Raw genomic sequence first — 21061 nt, 5'->3', positions numbered from 1 at the left:
TACAAAAAATGTGGGGACAGGGAAAAAGAACACAGAATAACTTTCCTATCTTTATTTACAGCATATTAGATGTACAAAACCATAAAAATATACATATACTTGTCTTCTAAGACAGGTGAAAAGCTCAATTCTATTTTACAGGACTTTCATTTATTTCATGTATTCTGAACAGTTGTCTTTGGTTGCTAGTAAATAATACAAAATATATTGACGCATACTCATTCATACGCCTTGAAACATCAAATACATGAGCCACCAGCAATGCTACACTGTCAAACATGTACGTAGTTACTACAATACATTAGAGTTTCACCTAAAACTTTTTACATCATATACAACACATTCATCAGAATAATTGCTTTCGTGGTGCCACTACGTCTTTAGTAGTGCTAATGTTCCAGGTATAAACATTTGTGCTATATTTGTTTCAGCAGTATTTCTGTGCATTACACTCTACCTGTGAGAGAAGCCTATGTTAAAACTAGATACACACTCTATATACAGCATCACTGACATTCAGCATATATCTGTTTAGCTATCACATTTGTTTTTCATCAAGATGATATTATCAAATGTCTCATAATGTTGGCACGAACAGCATTGAATCCTGAAATGGTGACTTTAATATCTAAAGTCATTACAATTTCTCTGATGTTTATTAAAAGACAGTTTCCAAATGTCCAAACAAAGTGATCTAGAACCATCCAGAGACACACTTAAATGCTTTTTTCTCCCTCTATTTGTCCATTTTGTCTTTCAAATGTATCGAGTGTGTAGTCCGCTCTAGTGTCGCTCCATGAGAAAAGGGGTAACTTCAGAATAATCTTAAAAGGGAAATTGGATAAAACAGATACTGTGGCCAGCATGTAATCTACGTTTTTCGCGAGATATCCAGAAACTTTCAGTCTTAAGGGCGAAGGAATCTCAGAACTTTGGAGCGCAGGAAGCGGATGAATGATTTGGGGAACATTTCTCTTGATTCTTGTGCTGTGTAGTTGAAGAAGTTTTGAGGGTGAGCCAGTACATCGAACAACGCCATCATGAGCTTCTTGTCCTGATGAAAAAATGTATTGCATTAATGGAAACCAAAAAAGAATATGAATAAGTCTGTGAGCATCACCCTTTTTTCCACCAGTATCCAAAAGAGGGCATTACATGCTTACTGGGCCACAGGACAGAAGGAAAAGGAAAACTTATCATCAAATGGAGGATAGTTAAAGATAATCAAAATTGAAAACAGGTGCAAACTTAAGTCATCCGAGACTGCTGCAGAAACTTAAATATATAAAAATTAAAAAAACAATTAACAGTTTTTCTAGATTGCCAATAATGTGTTCTATTTAATATTGACAAAGAATACCAGGCGCAATACAGATAAAGTGCCAAGATGTACATGAAACATTGTAATACACAACCATTTGTAAAACGTTTTGGCTAAATATTCTCCAAATTTAGAATAAACAACCTAAAAACACGGATAATCCTTATCAAACATTTGTACTATAGCATACCTTGAGAATGTCCTGGTGATTCTCTGAAGCGTATAATCTCCCATCTCTGACTATGTCTTCTATCAATTCTTGGTAGTCCTCTGAAACAAACAAAGTCAATAAACATTGATGTAAGCAATCAAACCAACGAAGATCAGATATGATAAGATATACTTAATTGATCCCAAATTAAGATTTGTTTTTGTTACAGCAGCAGGTTAAGACAAGGCATTGCAAACAGTTTGAAAAATGAAAAAAATACATAAGATTCAAACATCTCAAAATAGACAATAAAACAGAACTAAAAGTAAGATATATTCAAGTTGACAATGAGAGATGAAAATCCCTATACAAACTATGAAGGGCCAAACATGTGACAACACACTGACGTAGCGGCATCATCGTTATTGCACAAAACATCACATATCCATGTTTTTTCTTACCGTCATATGTCACATACGGGACCTGGAAGCCTTTGCCACTGTTTCCCTCGTTGGACCTGAACTGGACCCAGAGCCTTTTTGAGCGGGAGGTGAAAGCAATGGGACGTTCGTATGTCTGACAAGTCTCGTAGGTTGTCACAGAGTTTGAGAGAGCTGTGAAATAAATGAGCCCACAGGACGACATCTATGATTATAATTGGAATATAACAAATTATTAAAATATCCCAAATGTATTTTAAAAAAAAAATAATAATGCCACACAACCAAAACAATAATCCAATGGACTGTTAACAAAATTGTGTATTATATGTGCAATGCCCATAGTCTTATACTGGGTGGGAAATCAAGATTTTCAATTCTGGTATCAAGTTGGTTATAATGTTGGTGACATTATTATGTAAAGAATTATGCACATAAAAAAAATAGGTCATATTAAATTCAGCAAGGATCATTAAGGGGGCATCCTTATATTGTACAATAAATCGATCATGTTGTTTTGGTGAAAAGCCCATCTAGTAACCTACTGTAATCCCAGTAAGACAAATACATTAATGAAAGTTCATGTTGGTTTACTTGGTAACATTTAGTGTAAAGTTAACCCATTGGTGGAATAGTTTTGAGTAATTTAACACAAACGTACAGCTCTTTCTCATGACTAAGTAGTCCCCGCACTCATCCTCAATTGGCAGGAAGATTTCTGGGACGACAATCAGGATCCTGCGTTTGGGCGGGGGGTTTATGGTCCAGGTGCACTCCACGTTGGCGGGGTAGTTCCCCGGGTAGTTGGGGGACTCGATGAAGCCAGTCAAATCTCCCAGCTCTCCTCCACAATGTCGGTCTGTAAAGTTACTCAGATTCGTCAGATTTGTTTCTTGGTGCAACAAAGTGAATAATCTGGAACTGAATCCTAAACTTCATTTTCAATGTGTTTGTTTCAGGGACTTCATTGCGTACAGAGATACATACTTTTGCATTGCATGATGTTAGTGGAGCCATCAAAGTCGGTGGTGGTGTTTCCAGGGCAGGAGACACAGTAGTTCTGTCCAAACTCTCCTTGGTACGCGCCCATGGGACAGCGGATGCAGCGGTGAGTGCTGCTGTTGTAGTAATGTCCCGGAGAGCACTGGACTGCAGGAGCCAATGACAGTGATGGAGGGCTGTTAGTTTCTGAAGATCCCAATACTCACTTTTATAGTTAATTTTTAACATCTCTAATATATGTGTCTATTATTTGTGATATCATACAAATTATTAAACGCTTACAAAGGACGGTTACTCATTTACTCAGGTAATGCACTTAAGTACAAGACTTTTCTGTTCCCTTGTCCTGAATGAAAACATTAATCTGACCCGCTGCCTCCATGTAGAGACAAAACAGCAGCTGCAGAGGGCAGCAGAGTTCCTGTCGACACCCAAAAGGAGCTCTGAAGACCACATGACAGCTTTGTTATGAACGTTGTTTGTGTTTGTTTAACCAAAGAACCACAAATGTTTCACAAATTTGACAGGTTTTATAACCACCCTCAGTTCCATAAATCCCATCTGATCTCTTTATTTATGTTTAAACATTAGACATGAACTTAACTGGAGTTATTTCTTATTACCCTAAAACAACAACAACAGCAACAGAGGTTAATATGGCACCTTTGGTCTCGCAGTCCTGAAAGGTGACAGCCCCGATGCGCTTGGTGATCAGATTCCCCCCACAGGAGAAGCAGGTGGTGCGTCCCACCTCAGGCTGGTACGTTCCCAGGGGACAGGGTAGGCAGGGGGTGAAGCCGTCATGGGAGTACTGACCCGGGGAACACTGACCTGAACACACACAAGCATTACGTTAAGTCAGAGTGTGACATATTAGACACAGCAATGTTTTTGGTCAAATGTTATCCTTATAACCAAACTGTGAAAACTGCATCAATTGAATACATTTCATTTCAAGTGTTTTCTTTGCAATTTCTCATGTTAAATGTAATAGAAGATACTGTCTTCTTTCATTAAGATAAGATACAACCAGCTTAAGCAAATGTCACTGGCATGATGCCATGTTTAATCTGCACTGCATTGTATAATTCAACAGAGTGCAACTGCTCTGTGACTAATACAATCTGGGAGCCAGATTCTTGTTGTTTAGTCTGACAGGGGAGATGAGATCTTGGATTGAGTCATAAAGTGACTCCAATAACAGAAGGAGACCAAAACATGGTGGCTCTTTCTGTTATTATTCAAGACTTAAAAAAAAGACTTCACCTTTTGAGTGAAAATTAATCTTCAACATCTAAGCTCAAGCTCCTTTGGCTTTACACAAAGCAGAACATCTGCCAGGGAGAGATCTCTATCATGCACCACCGCTTCCTCTGTGGCTCAAATTCACAAAACAGTTACCTAGATTATGTCTCCTTCTGTGCCTTTTTTCTTTTTTCGCCTTATTATATTTCCCCTTTTTCATTTTCAGATCTTTTTGTTTTATTGTACATCCTCTCTTATAAGTGTTGCACGGTTTAAACTATGGTCATTACCGACATGAGGCAATTCATTAAAGCCAAATGTAAAGATGTATTTATCCTAAAAATCTGAGAAATCCAACTGAATACTAAAACATTTGTTAAGTCATTTTAGGTGTTGACTATTACTTAGATGAGAGGATATGATGCTACTGCCAGTAGCCGCTTAGCTAAGCTTAGCATAAAGACTCAAAACAACTAGCCTGGGTCCATCTAAAGGTAACAATATCACCAGTACCTCTACATTTGATAAATGTACACTTTTCCCAACAAGTCATACTATTCTAGTAATGAAATGGTCTTTGTCATTGAGATCCTTTTTGTAGTTTTCTGCCTGTTTTAACCACGAAAAGCACTTTGTAACATTGTTTGAGAAGTGCTGTGTAAATAACGTTTATTATCACTAGCCAATTAGGCACATTTGTGATTTTGAGGTAGATTCATCAAATCGACTCAATAGTCTCACCTCCGCACTCTGACAGGTTTCCAGCGCCAACCACCTTGGAGAGTTCTCTTCCTTCAGGTCTGGGACAGACTTCACAAGATGTCTGTGCCTCGTCGTCCTGATAGGTTCCAGCCGGACACAGCACACACCTTCCCTGATCCCCGTCGTAGTGTGTCCCAACACTGCAGCTCACTAAAGATCCATTAAAGGTTATTAACAGGAGACACAGCAGATGGCAAGGGTACAAATAGATCACAAATAGATCACCATGAAACATGACATTTGGATTACAAGTTTTCTGAATTATTTTCGTTTAAATATCCAAATAAAGATTTGAACATTGGAAAGGTCCAGGATCATAATTCTTGTTTCATTTTGATGGAGTCAATGTTTTTGACTGAGTACATTTCGGATATCTGTTTTATAACTACATAAATCAGGACACACTATCAGCAGACATTAAAAAATCTATTTAGGTAATGTATTTAGGAATAAAATGTTTTATAAGTAAGGGTCTGAATTATATATGGGAATGTATGTGTGGTTTGGTAAAAGTAAGTGACACTGAAGTGGAGATTTCTGGCTCAGAGGATAAGATGAAAGCTCATTTCTAGAACATTGCCTTTAAAGATATGTTTTGCAAAATGCTATACATTTTGCTGTAGGTCAATAGGGTAAAAAACTTAAACTAATAGATTTCACCAAAATACATCCCCAGTGATCATCCTAAATGATCACTTACAATAAGAACATTTTTATATATAACACGTTTTCTGAAATGTGTGCATTTCGAAGGTTTTCTTTCCATTGATGTGAAAATCTAAAATCTAAAAAGCCTGAACACTTTTTGACCAATTCATGAAAAACAATGTTTGTGCCTGTAGTTTCTCTCTTTAATTCAAGGATTTACTTTGTGTTAGACTCACACACACATGTGCATCCCTGACTGTGCACAGAGCAATTTCTGACTTAGTCCTGCTATGTTTCTCCAAGGCACTGCCAAGCTTGTGGTTGTTTTTCACATCGCTGAGAGAGGATCATTTTGTCTTGGTACTAAACACTCTATCAAAAAGAACATTGTGATACAATACCACGTCGGAACAATGTAATTATTTAAGCCGGTGAAATAAACATTTCCTCACAAACTGAACACAAACACTTAGGGTAATACAGCCAAAACAGACAGAGGTGTATGAACTGTAATTTACATCCACTGAGCAGCCAGATCAGTGTCAGGAAGTGAGGGAGACAATGTCAAATGCAGACATGAATCAACAATTAAAGCAGTATGCCCTGTGGCGACACATAATTAAACAGTGCTCACCACACTGCAGATTTACACCATAAATACAGCCGTTCAATAGCATGACAAGACCATTAAAGTAACCCAGACTTCATCAGCTGCCTCTCATGTGTAATCAAACAGGACCATGTATGTACTTGAAAAGCATAAACACAGTGAAGAGCATCCTCAACACATCAAAGGCTGAGCCTCAACAATTCATCAATCCGCTGACAGATTTCAGAGTTTTTCTTGCACGTCAATGAACAGTACAAGTATAACTCACCCTGTAAATAGTTCAACACACTGCACGGTATCTTTAAATGCTGCAACTGGTTAAAGTTACGAAGGGTACTATTTTTGCTTTTTCACCAAGACATATTTGAAAATGTAGGAGAAGTAAACGAGGGATACATCCTTTTATGGACAACTAGACTATAAATTATACATAGATTGTTGTTTTTTTCGTAGTGTATATCAAATTTGTGAAAATATAGAAATACAGTAAATTATCCTGGACAAAACTAACTTTTCAGGGTCTTCAAATGGAGATAACTTAAATGTAGCATGTTTAGTTGTTGTGTCCATCAGGGTATGTTTCATTTCAATAGTGTGTAGTCTAATATTTGTTTTGGCTTGATACCTAAATAAAGAGTTTCACTCATTAATCGTGTTAAATGTAGTCTTATTATACATATGTTCTCATCAATTTGCACATTTCAATTATGAGAGAAAAATAGCATTTAGCTAAAGGTTAGAAATCACAATAAATTATACAAGTATGGCATGGATTAGCTGTAATGGAAAAAAAGAGAAGAATTGTTGGTCCATCTCAATTCAGGATTTGATAACTGAAGAATACATTTAGCTTTCAATTGTTATTAGCAACATTTCTGAACTGAAATAAATCCAGTTAAGTTATGACATGTGTGCTATGATGTTTATCTCAGTGTTTATTTTGTTCCTGTGAACTGCTGGGTCTGTACAGCATGTGGACTTTAAAAGTAATGAGACTCAACATGGAGGAATTGGAAATGTTCTTGCAAACCAACTTTAAATAGGCAGCCAGACAAAATGACTGAGACAAAAGAGCACCAGCCCGCTCCACAGCTGCCTTTGTGCGCCACATCTGACACGTCCTAATACTTCATGCAACATGGCTGTGCGTAGGGGAGGAACTTTTAATTCCACCATAAGCACCCTCGCCTCTTTAAAGGCAAACACAGAAGCAAATCAAAGAGAGTATTTCCCTCTTATCTCACAAAAGTGCAAAGGCTTGATTAAAGGGACCAAAGCACCGTTTTGCTTTTGCTTTGCTTTGGTGCCTCCCATTCAGAGTGATGCCTGTAATTAATTTGGGAATTACTGCGTCTGTCTGATGGTCTTCAGAACTTGACTTGAAAACTGAAGCTGATCTCACACAAGAATAAATCAATTAAATCCCAGCACAAACTGTGCCTCGGCTGCAGCCTCTAAAGCTGCCTGTAAGCAGAGAAACTACTATCTACAAAAACTCGACACACAAGAGCTTTAACGTAGATCCATTTTACGTGGCTCAGCAAATTGTTAGATTTTCCTCTAAAGAAAGAAAATGTAATTCTCTCAAGAGCAGTTCATTTTTTGGAGCCCATTGTTTATTCTGAAAGACCATGAGGAGCCATCATTGCATTGTCCTCTAACAGCTTTTATTTGACAGAGGGAAGCAGTGAGAGAAGAGAGAGAGTGAGAGTGAAAGAGAGAAAAAACCTTGAAGCCTTTCAAATGCAAAGAACGCTTCTATAGAGTCCTCGAATTGATGGCCCCAAAGAGGTTTAAAAGACCTTTCACCTCTATTCAAGTCCTCAGTCTTTGCCTACTTGATGACATAGGAAAACACTACGGTATCACAGTGGTAAGGAGCTGAACCCAATAAAAGGGGTCAGGTTTCTGAATCCCCCCATTCTGCTTGGCCCAATCACTGCCCGCGCCCATCAAGCCGAGGCCCAAACAACTGATGCTAATTGATTCCCATGGTGTGGCTGAAGTCAATTCTCTTTAGCAGTTTAGTGGCTGGGGGTCATGCAAAGTGGCCCCAGTTGGGGGGCAGGGGGGACACAGCACTCAAACTGCCAGCTTGAATCAACAGCACTTCCTAAACATCTTCAATGTTAAAACAAACACGCAAACAAGTTGACTACAACGGTCAAATAGACGTTGACGCTCACCATTCACATCATCTCTGGATCGTTTATGATCTGTATTCTGATGCCGTCACATACTGGCAACTATCAGCACTACACATGAACAATTATTGATTTACATAATTACTCAACTAAGTCCTTTTTCTATAAACAGAGACAACTTCTTTGATTAAATATTAAGCAAACCAATCAATGAATCAGGACAAATGCTTTAAAGGGTGCACGGAGGTGAATGGATATTTTTCGCCAAATGCACAAGAGGCTGTGTTGTCATCTCTGTGAGGCAGTGAGAAAAAACCCTCAAATGGGGTTTTCAATGGAGTGGGCAAACTGAAAAGGACTAAACTGCACTCGGAGCTAAGCCAGAGCGGGAGCTGGGGGAGGAGGGGAAAAATATAGCTCTTTTAAAGAGTTGGAGGTTAAGAAGAATGCCTTTCAGCCCCCTCCTCCTCCTCTCCCAAATTACATGTCTACACCCCTGCCATGGCCAATAGACTGCTTAATGTTGACCTGAAAGCATAGCGGGGGAGTTAAGGAATCAAGACACTTAGGACTTGTGTAACTGAAAGATAGAAATAATGAACAGCAGTTTAGGTTTAAATCGTGTCAGCACCGCTCAACAGCAGAAGCAGCTTTGATGTTAATGAAGAGGCCTAAAACATATGGTGCTACAGAGAGATATATGCAGCGTAAAACTAATGAGTTTCTTTCAACAAACGTTATCTCCAGAAACGACTGGGTAGTTGTTGTCTTAGACGTTTCAGTGTCCAGTTTCAGTTTAACTTCCATCACCCCTATTCTTCAAGGTTCAAAGAGGGGAAAACCTTAAACATACAATGGACTTTTGGGAAGTTTGGGTATAAGTCTCATTCATACATCTTTAACATTGACGTTAGACATGTGCATGTATAAAATGAACTGCTAACCATTTGAATACATATTTAGACATCTCAACAGATAAAACGCACCAGTTTCCTCTCACTGTTTTAAAGCATTGTGCAGCAGGCAACAAACTGTCTGTGAGGCCCGAAACTAGGGGCGCACGGTCCCTACAGCCAGAGAAAACACATGCCAGCCTCCAGCTCCCAAACACTGACAGTGTGCGGTCTTATTTAATGAACATTTTCTCCATCACAGGTTGTATATAAAACCCCTACCGAGGTGCAACCGCTACCAGGAGACCTGCCATGGGCCCTCATGTTACACTCTTATCCCATGGAGATGCTGGAAGATCTCACAGCTTGGAGGCCCAACAACAGTCTCTCTGTTCTTCCCTGGAGCTCGCTCTCCCCTTCAACACGCTCATTACGGCATGTCTGCAAACCAAATATGGCACTCATCTGGCCAACACCTGCTCCAAATCCAATCATTAAACCAGCTTGTCTAAATATATCTCACTGGCGTGGACCATTTCAATTGCTTTGAGACAGGACTTTACGTCTACTGTGTGTATAGGACTTAGTCAGAAACATTGCTGCATGGTGTAACAAAAGCAGTGGGATCTGCACTCTTGAGAGATGAAAAGAACAATATCTACAGAACAAGTGATGACAGGCTAAATGGTGTGTCGTAACCTTTACCACGCTTCCTGAGTTAATAACAAGTAAATAGAAAAAACAACTCACCACACTTCCTGCCCATCAGCACCTGTCCCACCCCACAGTGCCCTGGCACTTCTGCTGGTTTGCCAAGAGTCTTAGCGAGCTCGTAGTCAGACCCAGCGAAGTGGAGGTGGAACTGTTCCCGGTTTATGGACTTCCTCAGGGTCCGGATGGTCTTCCTGAGCCTCTTCTCCGAGCGCCGGCGCACACAGTTCAGGTCACAGCTCTCTGCTGAGAGAAGCATTTAATTTCACAACTGTTTCCACAGCAAAACGTGATCCCCAACACCTATAGTGAAATTCATGCGTGGATGCTCGCATGCTTGCTTCAACACTCACAAGAATGTACCATCAAGTCAGGAGAAAAGCAATTTAGGCCAACACTTTTCAAAGAATTCAAGGAATTAAAACAAAAAACAGCTCAATTCTGAGTCCCAACCTAGAGCCCACCACCACATTAAAGTCAAAACAGGAGATACTTTAACAGTTTAGTTTGTTTAGTGATGAACAGACAGCAGCGAAAGAAGGATGGTGAACGAGAAGCAAAGGCAGGCAGAGGAGAAGCGCAGAGAGACCAACCTGTTACCTCCTCTAGGTTCACATCCAGCTCAAACTCAGCTGTTATCGAGGAGCCGTCCTCCTCCCCAGCTTTCCTGCCATGGCGGCTGCGCATTCGCTGTCCGGACGAGGTGCAGCGCAGGCTCACATAGCTGAACTGGACATTTTCAGTGAAGAGGAACCTGCTATCTGTGGACATGTGAGACAACCACCCCCCCAAGACCACGCAGACAAACAGAAACAACACACACAAACGCACAATTGTTAAAATAATCAAAGACAGTGTTACAGAGAAGAAACAATTAATGTACATTTGATAGGGAATGCCACAACATACACAGATTGAAAAAAAAAAGTCTGCAGTTAATTTGATCATCTTTTGTCGTTGTGCCGCGAACACTGATAAAAAGGATGAGATGTCATAGTGACAATTTCCTTTATTTGAAACAATTATGTGACTAAGAGGGATGTAAAAGACCATGCCGAAACCTTTTGGAGAAGCAAAATAATCCTACAATCGGAAACCCATTTGATTGATGGCTATGTCAGACCCAACTGAAAGGCATGCTATGGCTAATTACATCCTCCCCTGTCACTGCCAGACAAAGTGCTGCTCTGAGACATTCAAGACACTCAAAACCACATCACTTTCCCCACAAATTTCTTTCAAATTTGTCTTTGGTTTTTGGTTTACTTTGAAGCAGCCTTCAGGTCTAGTCTGTCTTCTAAAGGTTGTGGTTTTAGGCTTTAGATGCTGGCAGCTCTTGGTAAACCCTAAATGTTTTTTAACCAGTAACATGAAGGAGCTGTAGTTGCTTCTTGTCTTTCTGTGATCTTGTGTTTGGAGGCATTGTTGTGTTTGTTGTGTGGCAACCTCTGTACCTGAGTGTGCTGAGTTCAAGCTCTCCTTGAGTTTCTCCTGACTTCGTTTTAGGTTGCATTTTGCAGAGCCAGACCTAAAGGTGGCTGTAGTCTTAATGCGTGGGACACTGGCCGTTTCTGGACCTGCAAGACAGAGGAACAGAAAAACTTGTCATTGTTATCTACTTATATATCTGATGTAAACAAGGGAAGCATGGGTTGATCCTGAGATACTGTTTTGTGTGGCAGAGAGGAAACATAGATGTAGATATGTGATGTTTTTTGTACTTGCCTAAGCAATGCAATCCACTGTTGTTCTTTTGTGTGTCAGCCAAGCAGGGCAGAGGCATTCCACAAGTCACCGTGTATGAATCCTCCGTCCCTGAAAACACACAAGAGGCAGTGACACACAGAGAAAAGTTAGGGCCAGAAAAGCCGAGTCAAGAGAGAGTGAACAGGCAGCTTGTAGGAACACGAAGAGCCGCCTCGCAGATTGATGTTGACAACTAGCACAGCCTGACTAACAGACTAATTGAATTCCCATTAGCATGCATTAGCAGTGCTGCATTAAGAGATACCTGACCTGTACTGGGTCATAATGTTTGAGTCTAATAATGCTAAAGAAAAACAATGGTGCACCAGACTGAGGGGTGTCATGTTAACTGATAAAACATGGTGTAGAAGTAAAGGTTCTTACTATTTACCGCACATATGGGAGCCTCATGTTTAGTGAACTTTGTCAGAGCTCTGTTAAAGATTCAAAACAACAATCAATTTTAATCTTGACCGACTTTTATCAATAATAAAACGAGTACTAGTGATTCATTCATCAATTAGTCAACACTCTCTGCAGCTGCCTCACAGTGACAGCCATTCAGCAGCCACTTCATCCGTTTAGTAAAACAGGAACTAGTATTATATCATAAACTCTGTGTCACCTTTAGGGTGGAAAAATGTATCCTGATTTATATTTAGACATTTTTTTGCAGTTTCAATTAAAACAAATTGACCGAGTGAAACTGACTTAATCACAAAGTACAGCAAGCTTGAGCAGAAGACTGATGCTTTTATTTGAGTGACAAATAACAAGATCGGGAAAATATGTAGGAGTAACAAGACTCCTATGTTTGCTTAAGGGCTATGCGTATGCACAGGTGTTTAGCAGGGTAGATGTGGTTTATAAGAAGAAAACCCTAAAAAAAAAGATGGATCTGCAGGTGAAGGGAGTTGACAATTTGGCACATGTGGGTTTCTTTTGCAAATGTTGAACATTTGCTGACAAACCATATCCCCTGCAAAACTTGGAAAAATGGGAAAAAACTGTAGGTAAACAGGTTAATCATGTTATATGGAGATCTGGCAAAACCAACTCACCACTGCTGATGTGAACTTGGGACTGGCATGTCAGGAAGCAGCGGTCCCCTCCCTCCTGCTTACTACAGTTCAAGGTAGGTTTAGAGGGGGGTTTAGCAGGTGGGTAACCCTCAGCCTCTAGATGGAAATCACAACAAAACTCCAAGGTAAAAAAATAACAATTGTGGTTGTGACAAGGAGGAAGATGAACAGAAAGTCCAACATCCTAACAGCACCAACAGCATCGACGGGTTGTTGATGTTTAACTCAAGCACAAGAAAACCAAGTGACAAAGAATCAAAGAGAAAAAGAGAACAGAATTCAAAGTATCTCCTGTTTTTGTCCCCCAAGTTTTTGTACAAAATGTGGGATGTCACACAATTTCTAAAAGCACTCAACAGAGAGGCCTCTTATGTAGGAAGAGGCATTGGCTTACCAATGCAGTCCTTTTTGTTCCAGTGTAGCTTATAGCCATGATGGCAAAAGCATTCAAATCCACCCATGGTGTTCTCACAACCCTGCTCACAACCGCCATTGTTCACACTGCATTCATTTATATCTGAGAGGAAAAGGAAAAATCATTATTATAATTACAGGCTCCATGTTCCCAACAACTCACTGAGCTCTTTTGTAATGCTTTTGAGCCTAACACCTCTTTAAATTGGGCACTTGTGTGTTACGCTCAAGTTGCTCTGCAGACTCACCTCCGCAGTGGGCCAGCCCGTACATGGTGTAGCCTTTGTTGCACAGACATTGAAAACCACCGGGGGAGTTCACACACGTGTGGTCACATGTCCGCTCGAAATAACATTCATCTATATCTGTAATCAAAATCAGGCAGGTGTCATAAGAGCGAGGCAGTCAGTTGCAATCTTCATCAGGAGGGAATTCCCACCCACAGACACACATCTCACTTGATCTTGAAATGTCACACTCACTCAAAGGACACATGTTTGCTGCATCAGATATAAATTGGCTTTTGATAGTTATAACAGGTCAAACGAAGGCAGTGTTGCATTGAGGCCCCTGAAATTATATTTTAGTTGCATCAGTTCAGCATCATTAAAAGCATAGACCTGATAAAAAAAGTACTATAACACAAGAAAGGAAGCTATCTAATAATAAACTATGTGAGACTAGTGTATAGCAAAATCCGAGAGAGATGCCAAAGTTATAAGTGTTTTCAGATATTTGAAAAGTTTTTTTGGTTGTTATTTTAACAGAAAACCTGTTTTCTGGTGATACAAAAAAACATCTTCTGGTGTTGTCATATCACTCTCCCTCTCATCTCATTTAAGAAAGTCCCAATCCACTTTAATGACTGCCCAGAATTTGAAAATAGAAATTCAGGAGCCATTTCTACCTTGACAAGAGCGTTCATCTGTTAGCAGCTTGAAGCCTTTCCTGCAGTTACACTCGAAGCTGCCGATGGTGTTCCTGCAGAAATGTTCACAGCCGCCGTTGTGAGGCTCACACTCGTCAATATCTGTGGAGAAAAAGGTGATATTTTGACATAGTTGGTTAAATCGGTCTTTCAACAGACTGCTCCTCTCCAAGGAGGATTATTTTGTGGACTAGCAGACTGACCTTTGCATGTTTTTGCATCCGGCTGCAGAGTAAAGCCGACCGGGCAGCTGCAGCGCACGCCTGTGGAAGTGTCTTTACAGGTGCAGTCACACCCGCCATTGTTCACCGCACAGGTTTCTGAAATTTAAACACACAATGTGAACAATTGTGAATGACCTTCTAATAAAAAAACTTAAAAAACAATGTTATTCCTTAATGTCAGATACTTTGTTAAACAGAACTTGATTTTCTGAATATTTTGATATTAAAATGACCTGGAAGACAGAGTTGATGAAAATAACAAACAAACAATTTCTTCCATGGATTTCTTAATACTGTCTAACTGAGAATACTTATTGAGATCATAACTAAATTAAATGTATATACTGCTCTTAATACATTTGTAAATAATGATTGAAACAGAGATATGAGGCTCTAATACACAGCTTGTATGGTGCATAGTTATGTTTGGATGTAGAGCACATGCATACACTGGTTAGGCACATGTTCACACCTAGGTGTACCTTAACAACATATTTTATTCACAACAAAAGACAAGTCTCCCGGAGCTCAGGTACTAGCCATGTACTTGGTAAAGTGCCAAAGTTAAAATGTTTTACATAGATCGAGTGACCCAAAATCACACAGCTGTTAAATACTAACGATACAATAAAAGATTCACACCCTGCCCTTCCCAAATGGAAGGAAAATGTGAAATGTACCACACTGTCACAAATGCATTTTTTGCAGGGGGGAAACTGGGGGCGAGAAAACGAGTGCACAGTCATTTCACAGTTTGCTCAAAAGACTGAGGAATGCATCGGTTTACTAGACATTAGTCCTCTCCCCTGTCTGACACCCCTGAGTGGTTACTGGCAGCCAAACACGCTGTCACGTAAAAACACTGACTAAAACTTCTAGCTTCTGACTGAAGGAGTGTAGCTGTTACCCATTAACAGTCTTCGTTTGACCCGTTTGTCCACCTCTGTGAAGGATGTGGCGTTGTGGTCTGCAGATTCGGTGGTGGCTTCATCTCGTTCTGTGGCACACACAAAAAAAACAATAATTAACAGAGTAAGAATGTTACATACATTCCCTACATTTCATAAATAACAGAAGCAGATATTGACTCTGTGTGTTTGTCTGGGTCACCTTTCAGTAACCAGATGCATGTTTACAGCTTGCAGTGGCTTAGTGTGCATCAGATAACATCAGTAAAATGAATCTTGAGACAACATCACAGTGATACGCATCGACCTCACACACACTGCTGCTGGAGGGAGAGATATTACCCAATATCTGATGGCTGATCCTTATCCCTCATAACTATTGTGTGGAAATATGCACACTTCATAACAGGAGAACTAGCACAGAGGTTTCCATATACTTTGTTTTAATTTAGTCATCAAGATAGCCTCTGTATTACTGCACTGTAAGATGATCCTGCATAACTTAAAGGTCCCATGTCATGGCCATTTCTACTGATCATAATTCCATTGTTGAGGTATACTAAAATAGATTTACATTGTGCAATTTTCCAAACTCACATTGGTTTCTCATACAGCATCTCTGTATAGTAGGGGTATTCACTCTCTGTCCTAAACGGCTTGTTGGATCTCCTGCCCCCTCCTCCCTATGAGCCCAGTGGCCGTCTGCGAGACAGCGAGACACAGCGGCCTGGCTGGGAGTTTGTGTGTGTGCTCAGGCTGAGTTCCGCGGTGTCTCGCTGTCTCGCCGACCCCACACCAGTGTGTCCCGCTCCTCGCAGCAGCGAGGCTCGCAACGTCCCGCCGAGTGTGTGTGTGTGAGGAAGTCCGCGGATTGGTCCAAACGTAACGGCTCCGCGGACGTAACTATACCTAAATACGTCACTATACCCAAGAAGTAAACAATGGAAAAAGAGAAATCTCCAACGAGGCGTTCTGGGGCAGCATAGACAGGTCTTTTCTGTGTTAGAGTTTTACTCGCTACAGGGTGTACTTTGAGGGTTTGGGACTTTGCAGACCGTTTACATGCATAAAAAGCTACATAACACACAAGGGGACGGGTAATAACCGGAAAAGCATGACATGGGACCTTTAATGTTTTGTTATATTCTAAACAGAAATTATACTGATTATGGGGGGGGAAATGTTGAACCTAAAACATGAGATATCATTCCCTTTCTGTTCATATGTAAACACAACCAGCATACACTGATGGACAGGTCTGGTTGATGATGTTCTTTATGAACCACAAGTGCAAAGAAATCAAAAAGCTACTCAAACAACCAGTTTTAACATCAAGTTTCCTGTTGTGTTTTTTCCTTCGATAGCTTAAAAGATGTTAAAATTATCTAATTCCACACTTAACCCTCCTGTTATCCTTGGGGTCAATTTGACCCCATTCAATGTTTAACGTATCTAAAAAGAATGGTTCACATAATTTGTTTTGCTTAGTATTTCATGACTTTTCCTAATTTAGTGAGGACTAATAGGTAAACATAAAATGATCTTTTTTAAATGTCTTGTACGCACTTTGTACGCATCGGTGTTCCTTGGGGTCAATTTGACCCCAGGCTGTTTTAGTAGTATAAAACATATAACAATGTCAATATTTTACACATATTTGTGTTGATTGTGTAGGATGATATTGAGGTATTGATATTACATGCAAATGTATCATTGTAAAACAAAACTACCCTCTGCTTTAGTTATTGGTCCTTTAACAACATCAAAAAGATCTTACTTTAACATACTGGGATCAAATTGACCCCGGAGGATAAAGGGTGTATAGTAAATTTGAGGATAACAGGAGGGTTAAGGTAGCACTATTTAAATCATCCGCTTGTTTAAGCTCTTCAATCAAACCCAGTACCCCATTTTCAACCACATAAAAGGATTTTGCTCAATAATCCATCTACAGAAAAAAAAAAACGAGCAATGAGTAAGGATAAAAAAACTACCACGGTGAAAATGTTATTTTGCAAAATTCATCTCATCTCAAGAATCTATGTTTTTTAATGCTGAACAATAGCATCAATTGAAAGTTGTCTAAACATTTTCCTATAAATCAGTCTAATATATTTGGTTTGGAAAACTGTGTATCTCTAAAATGTGCAGTAATGTGTTAGTTGAATGATGGCAGGAGAAGGTTTGAAATGACAGCTATTTGAAGGTCAGTTGGATTAAAAGACAATATGGATGTGAGGATATTAAAGAAGAAAGCAGATTACAGAAAAACAAAGATATATAGTGTGACATTTGGTATTACTTGTTTGTTTTTTTTACAATTTCTCTGTAAAGTCACAACTGAGTCTGCAAACTTACCTACACAGGACCTCTTGTCGGGCTGCAGGGTGTACCTGACGTGACACCTGCATATCGGGCCGTTCTCTGTGTCTTCGCAGGTGTGCTGGCAGCCTCCGTTGCCATGGTTACAAGTTACTGCAGGGGTCAACAACAGGCAGACATGAGACATATTCACAGTACAACCTTTGAAGCCGACTGTGGGCGTGTAGTGCGATGTTAGCTTCATGCCGCGCAGCACGTACAGATGCAGCCTCTCTGGTTCCGGGCCAGCTCGAACCCTGGACGACACTCGCAGGCCACACCTCCTTTGGGTGTCTCTTTGCAGATGTGGGCGCAGCCGTGCTCCTTATTCATACAGTTGAGGCCCTCTGGGATAGAAAGAGGGAGAGAGGTGCACAATGAAACTCTCCTACAGTGACTGACCGGCTCCACACAAAGGCACACACACACTGAGAGATTAGTTCGGCATCCTCAAAGACACTGATTGTTCTCACGCCTTAAACTAAATCCCAAAACATCCACCACTGCGTTATTGTTGAGCACTTCTGAGTAAATATGTAAGCATGGGAAAGGGAAAGGTTTCTCAAAATGTCATTCAATTAAAGCAAAGCCCTGTAAACTCTTCTAATAACAAAGTCACAACAACATGAGATGAGGTGAATCACCATTTATATAGATGGGTCACAGCTGAGTGGATTGGTCCACAGGATTTTAAAGGGTTGTCAAGACCCGATTGAGTGGAAAGCACTTGCATTTAGGTTGACTTCAGTCAAGGAGACAAAACAAAGAGACTTCAGACTAATCTGTGACACCGACCACATAGACCAGAGTGTTGCAGTTATTAACTTATTTTGTTCTCAGGGACACAGAAATCCCTTTCCCACAGCATGTTGCTGCTGCAGATAAAAGCTCAGTGACGGGAGCCAGCTTGAACCTGTCACCCCTCATTGTGCCGTCAATCTTAGATTTGTATGTGAATATTGCGAATTTACTTGATATATCTTTGTCTTCTTTCACAAACTAATACAATTAGCAATACAAGCCTCCACTCACACAACTAACACAAACTCAAAACCTATTATATATATATGAACTAGGCATTGTCTACACTTTCCCACCTGTCAGATATTTAAGCCACATTTAAATGTGTGGGAGTGGGACAAAATGTCGTCAATGATTCAGTAGATGTTGTTGTTCACTCACCCACAGAGCGGTGGATGCATGTGTGCTGGTTGTCGCTGAGGAAGAAGCCTTCTTTGCAGCGGCACTCATAGCTGCCCATGGTGTTAACACAAGTGTGCTGGCACCCTCCATTGTTGAACTTGCATTCATCCACATCTACCAGAAAGCCGATTGATTGCATTAGTTAATAGCATGTACAAAACAATGGCAAAGTATATGTTATTTTCACAAATTAGTTGTTTTTTAAACGTATTGAAATAAAAAAAGTCTGCTTATTCAAGTGTTTACTGTAGAACACATTTCAGACAAATCCTTTAAATCATTCCATGAGCAACACATTAAAACTTTACCAAAGAGGGCTAAAGAAAAGCAGTCTGAGTGTGAGAAACTTCACATACAGCCCACACAAACATGAACTCTTCACCATAGAAGCTCTCTCTGTCTATCACAAAAGGTTATTTACTCAGTGGTTTAAAGCTGATCTTACCTAGACAGTTATGTCCGTCATGTGCCAAATTGAATCCATCATAACAAGTGCAGCGATAATTTCCTGGTATATTGTTGCACTCGTGTACACAGCCACCATTGTAGTCAAAGTCGCATTCATCTACGTCTGAGAAGTAAACACCACATAAATGAATGTTCACCTACTCACCACAACATTAAAATCCAAACATTTCAGTATTTGAACAGTAATAACAAGAACTTAACTGCACTATGTGTTAAAGAGTTATAGGAAAGATAAAGGAGCACAGATATCAAATACTCCTTTGGGAATTCAAATGTTATGCCACAAAAGATTTAAGAATGATTTGATATTGTAAATACAATCATTTAGATAGCATATCAGACATATAATGTGCCCAAACACCACCCTGCTATAACATTTATTCCCAAACATCCAAACTCTGTGATTCCACTTTGACACTCAGATATATATGGGAATCAAACTGTTCAACAAAAAAGTAAACACATTACCTTCGCAGTGTTTTCCATCTCCTTTAAAGCCTGCTCTGCACGTGCACTTGTATGAGCCTAGGGTAGTCTGACAAATGGCATCAATGTGACAGCCATCACTTCCCTCGGCACATGGATCTGCTGAAATCCAAATGGGTCGTACAGGTCATGATTACCAAAACACATTTCTAGCCAACACACTCAAATAGTGCACTTACACAAATAGCATATGAGCCACATATGATCTTTTAAGTGTGTCACGTTTTGTGGGACTATACTCGAGAAGAAGAAGAAGAACACAACTCTGATTCAAACTTAAATATAAATGTCCCTTATAATAATAAATATATGAGCCTACAGCAGGCCGTTAGAAAAGAGTAAGAACCTGAAAGTGAAAAGTTAGATAAATAACAAAACGTGATTTACAAAGGTTTGTGTACCGGGAGCAAATACATTCCCACGGCAATTTGTATGCAGCTACATTTTTGAAAACTAGCAGAAAGTGTACAAGTCACCACTGGGGAAACACTTCTGAAAGCGTGCGTAAAGTAGTAGTCTCCACGACTGGAAAACACAACACACACACACATGCACACACACTCACTACAGTCCCACCTCGAATCTCTGGAAGCGCTGCGCTTTGGCGACTATTTAACAAGAGCAAAAACAAACAAAAGTCCCTTGCAGCCCAAATAGCTCCCATGGTGATATGATCCAAGTTTAGAGGTCTTCTCAAAAGGACGCGTACGCACTGAAGTCGTGACCGAGCGTCCGCCTCATTTTCATTCTAGCCTGTCAATCTGCCTCACAAGGGGCTTTTGAAAAGAGAAAGGAGTGAGTAAGTGAGTGAATGTGTGTGTGTGTGTGTGTGTGTGTGTGTGTGTGTGTGTGTGTGTGTGTGTGTGTGTGTGTGTGTGTGTGCGCGTGTGTGTGTGTGTGTGTGTGTGTGTGTGTGTGTGTGTGTGTGTGAGAGAGAGAGAGAGAGAGAGAGAGAATAAGAGCGTGCGTGCGCCGGTGCGCGTACATGTGAGTGAAAAAAGCCCTGCTTTTGAAGCAGAGCTGCGTAAAGTCGGTCAAATAGCCAATGCAAGACCGGAAATGTCCTTGTGCACAGGCTTATTTGACTAGTGCGTATAATAACCAAACATTAATACTAAAAGCTCATTATCATTACTCAAACAGCTAAAAAAATAACAAAAACAGCATAGCCTAGGCTATGATTAATCGAAACAAACATTATAAAATACTTCCCACTTTTTACTAGGCCCTATGTAATAACATAGTCACGTGATACAACCTCTGTAATCTAACATTTAGGATTGTGTTATGGAAGGTATGACCGGAAATCATTTG

At 40.1% G+C, this 21061-nt stretch overlaps 1 protein-coding gene across 4 annotated transcripts; it reads right to left on the bottom strand.

The window, feature by feature from the left end:
- Positions 1–37: 37 nt before the first annotated feature.
- Positions 38–20601, bottom strand: scube2 (signal peptide, CUB domain, EGF-like 2). Of its 4 annotated transcripts, none has more exons than XM_034116670.1 (23): positions 20324–20601; positions 19730–19849; positions 19239–19364; positions 18773–18907; positions 17812–17937; positions 17588–17704; positions 15229–15318; positions 14301–14417; positions 14077–14199; positions 13418–13534; positions 13150–13272; positions 12735–12851; positions 11653–11742; positions 11382–11504; positions 10521–10688; positions 9967–10170; positions 4901–5071; positions 3578–3745; positions 2900–3061; positions 2574–2771; positions 1934–2086; positions 1512–1591; positions 38–1054 (listed from the first exon to the last, which is right to left on the bottom strand). In XM_034116670.1, exons 1-23 carry the CDS (start codon positions 20409–20411, stop codon positions 908–910), a joined length of 3063 nt encoding a protein of 1020 aa, XP_033972561.1. In that variant the 5' UTR covers positions 20412–20601; the 3' UTR covers positions 38–907. The 4 variants fall into 4 exon arrangements, with proteins under 4 accessions (XP_033972561.1, XP_033972560.1, XP_033972559.1 ...); XM_034116669.1 differs by having other exon boundaries at positions 9967–10173; positions 19730–19846; XM_034116668.1 differs by having other exon boundaries at positions 9967–10173; positions 20324–20600.
- Between the last annotated feature and the right edge of the window lie 460 nt (positions 20602–21061).

This window comes from Trematomus bernacchii, unplaced genomic scaffold, assembly GCF_902827165.1.
Source record: "Trematomus bernacchii unplaced genomic scaffold, fTreBer1.1, whole genome shotgun sequence".
Taxonomy (NCBI): Eukaryota; Metazoa; Chordata; class Actinopteri; order Perciformes; family Nototheniidae; genus Trematomus; species Trematomus bernacchii.
This window is presented reverse-complemented; position numbering and strand designations above follow the sequence as displayed.

Coding starts and splice junctions, on each gene's coding strand:
- scube2 (XM_034116668.1), bottom strand. CDS start 20,411: ATGGGAGCTATTTGGGCTGCAAGGGACTTTTGTTTGTTTTTGCTCTTG. Junction 12,852..13,149: donor GAACAAAAAGGACTGCATTG/GTAAGCCAATGC, acceptor ATTTCCATCTAG/AGGCTGAGGGTTACCCACCT. Junction 11,743..12,734: donor CCAAGTTCACATCAGCAGTG/GTGAGTTGGTTT, acceptor GTGTGTTTTCAG/GGACGGAGGATTCATACACG.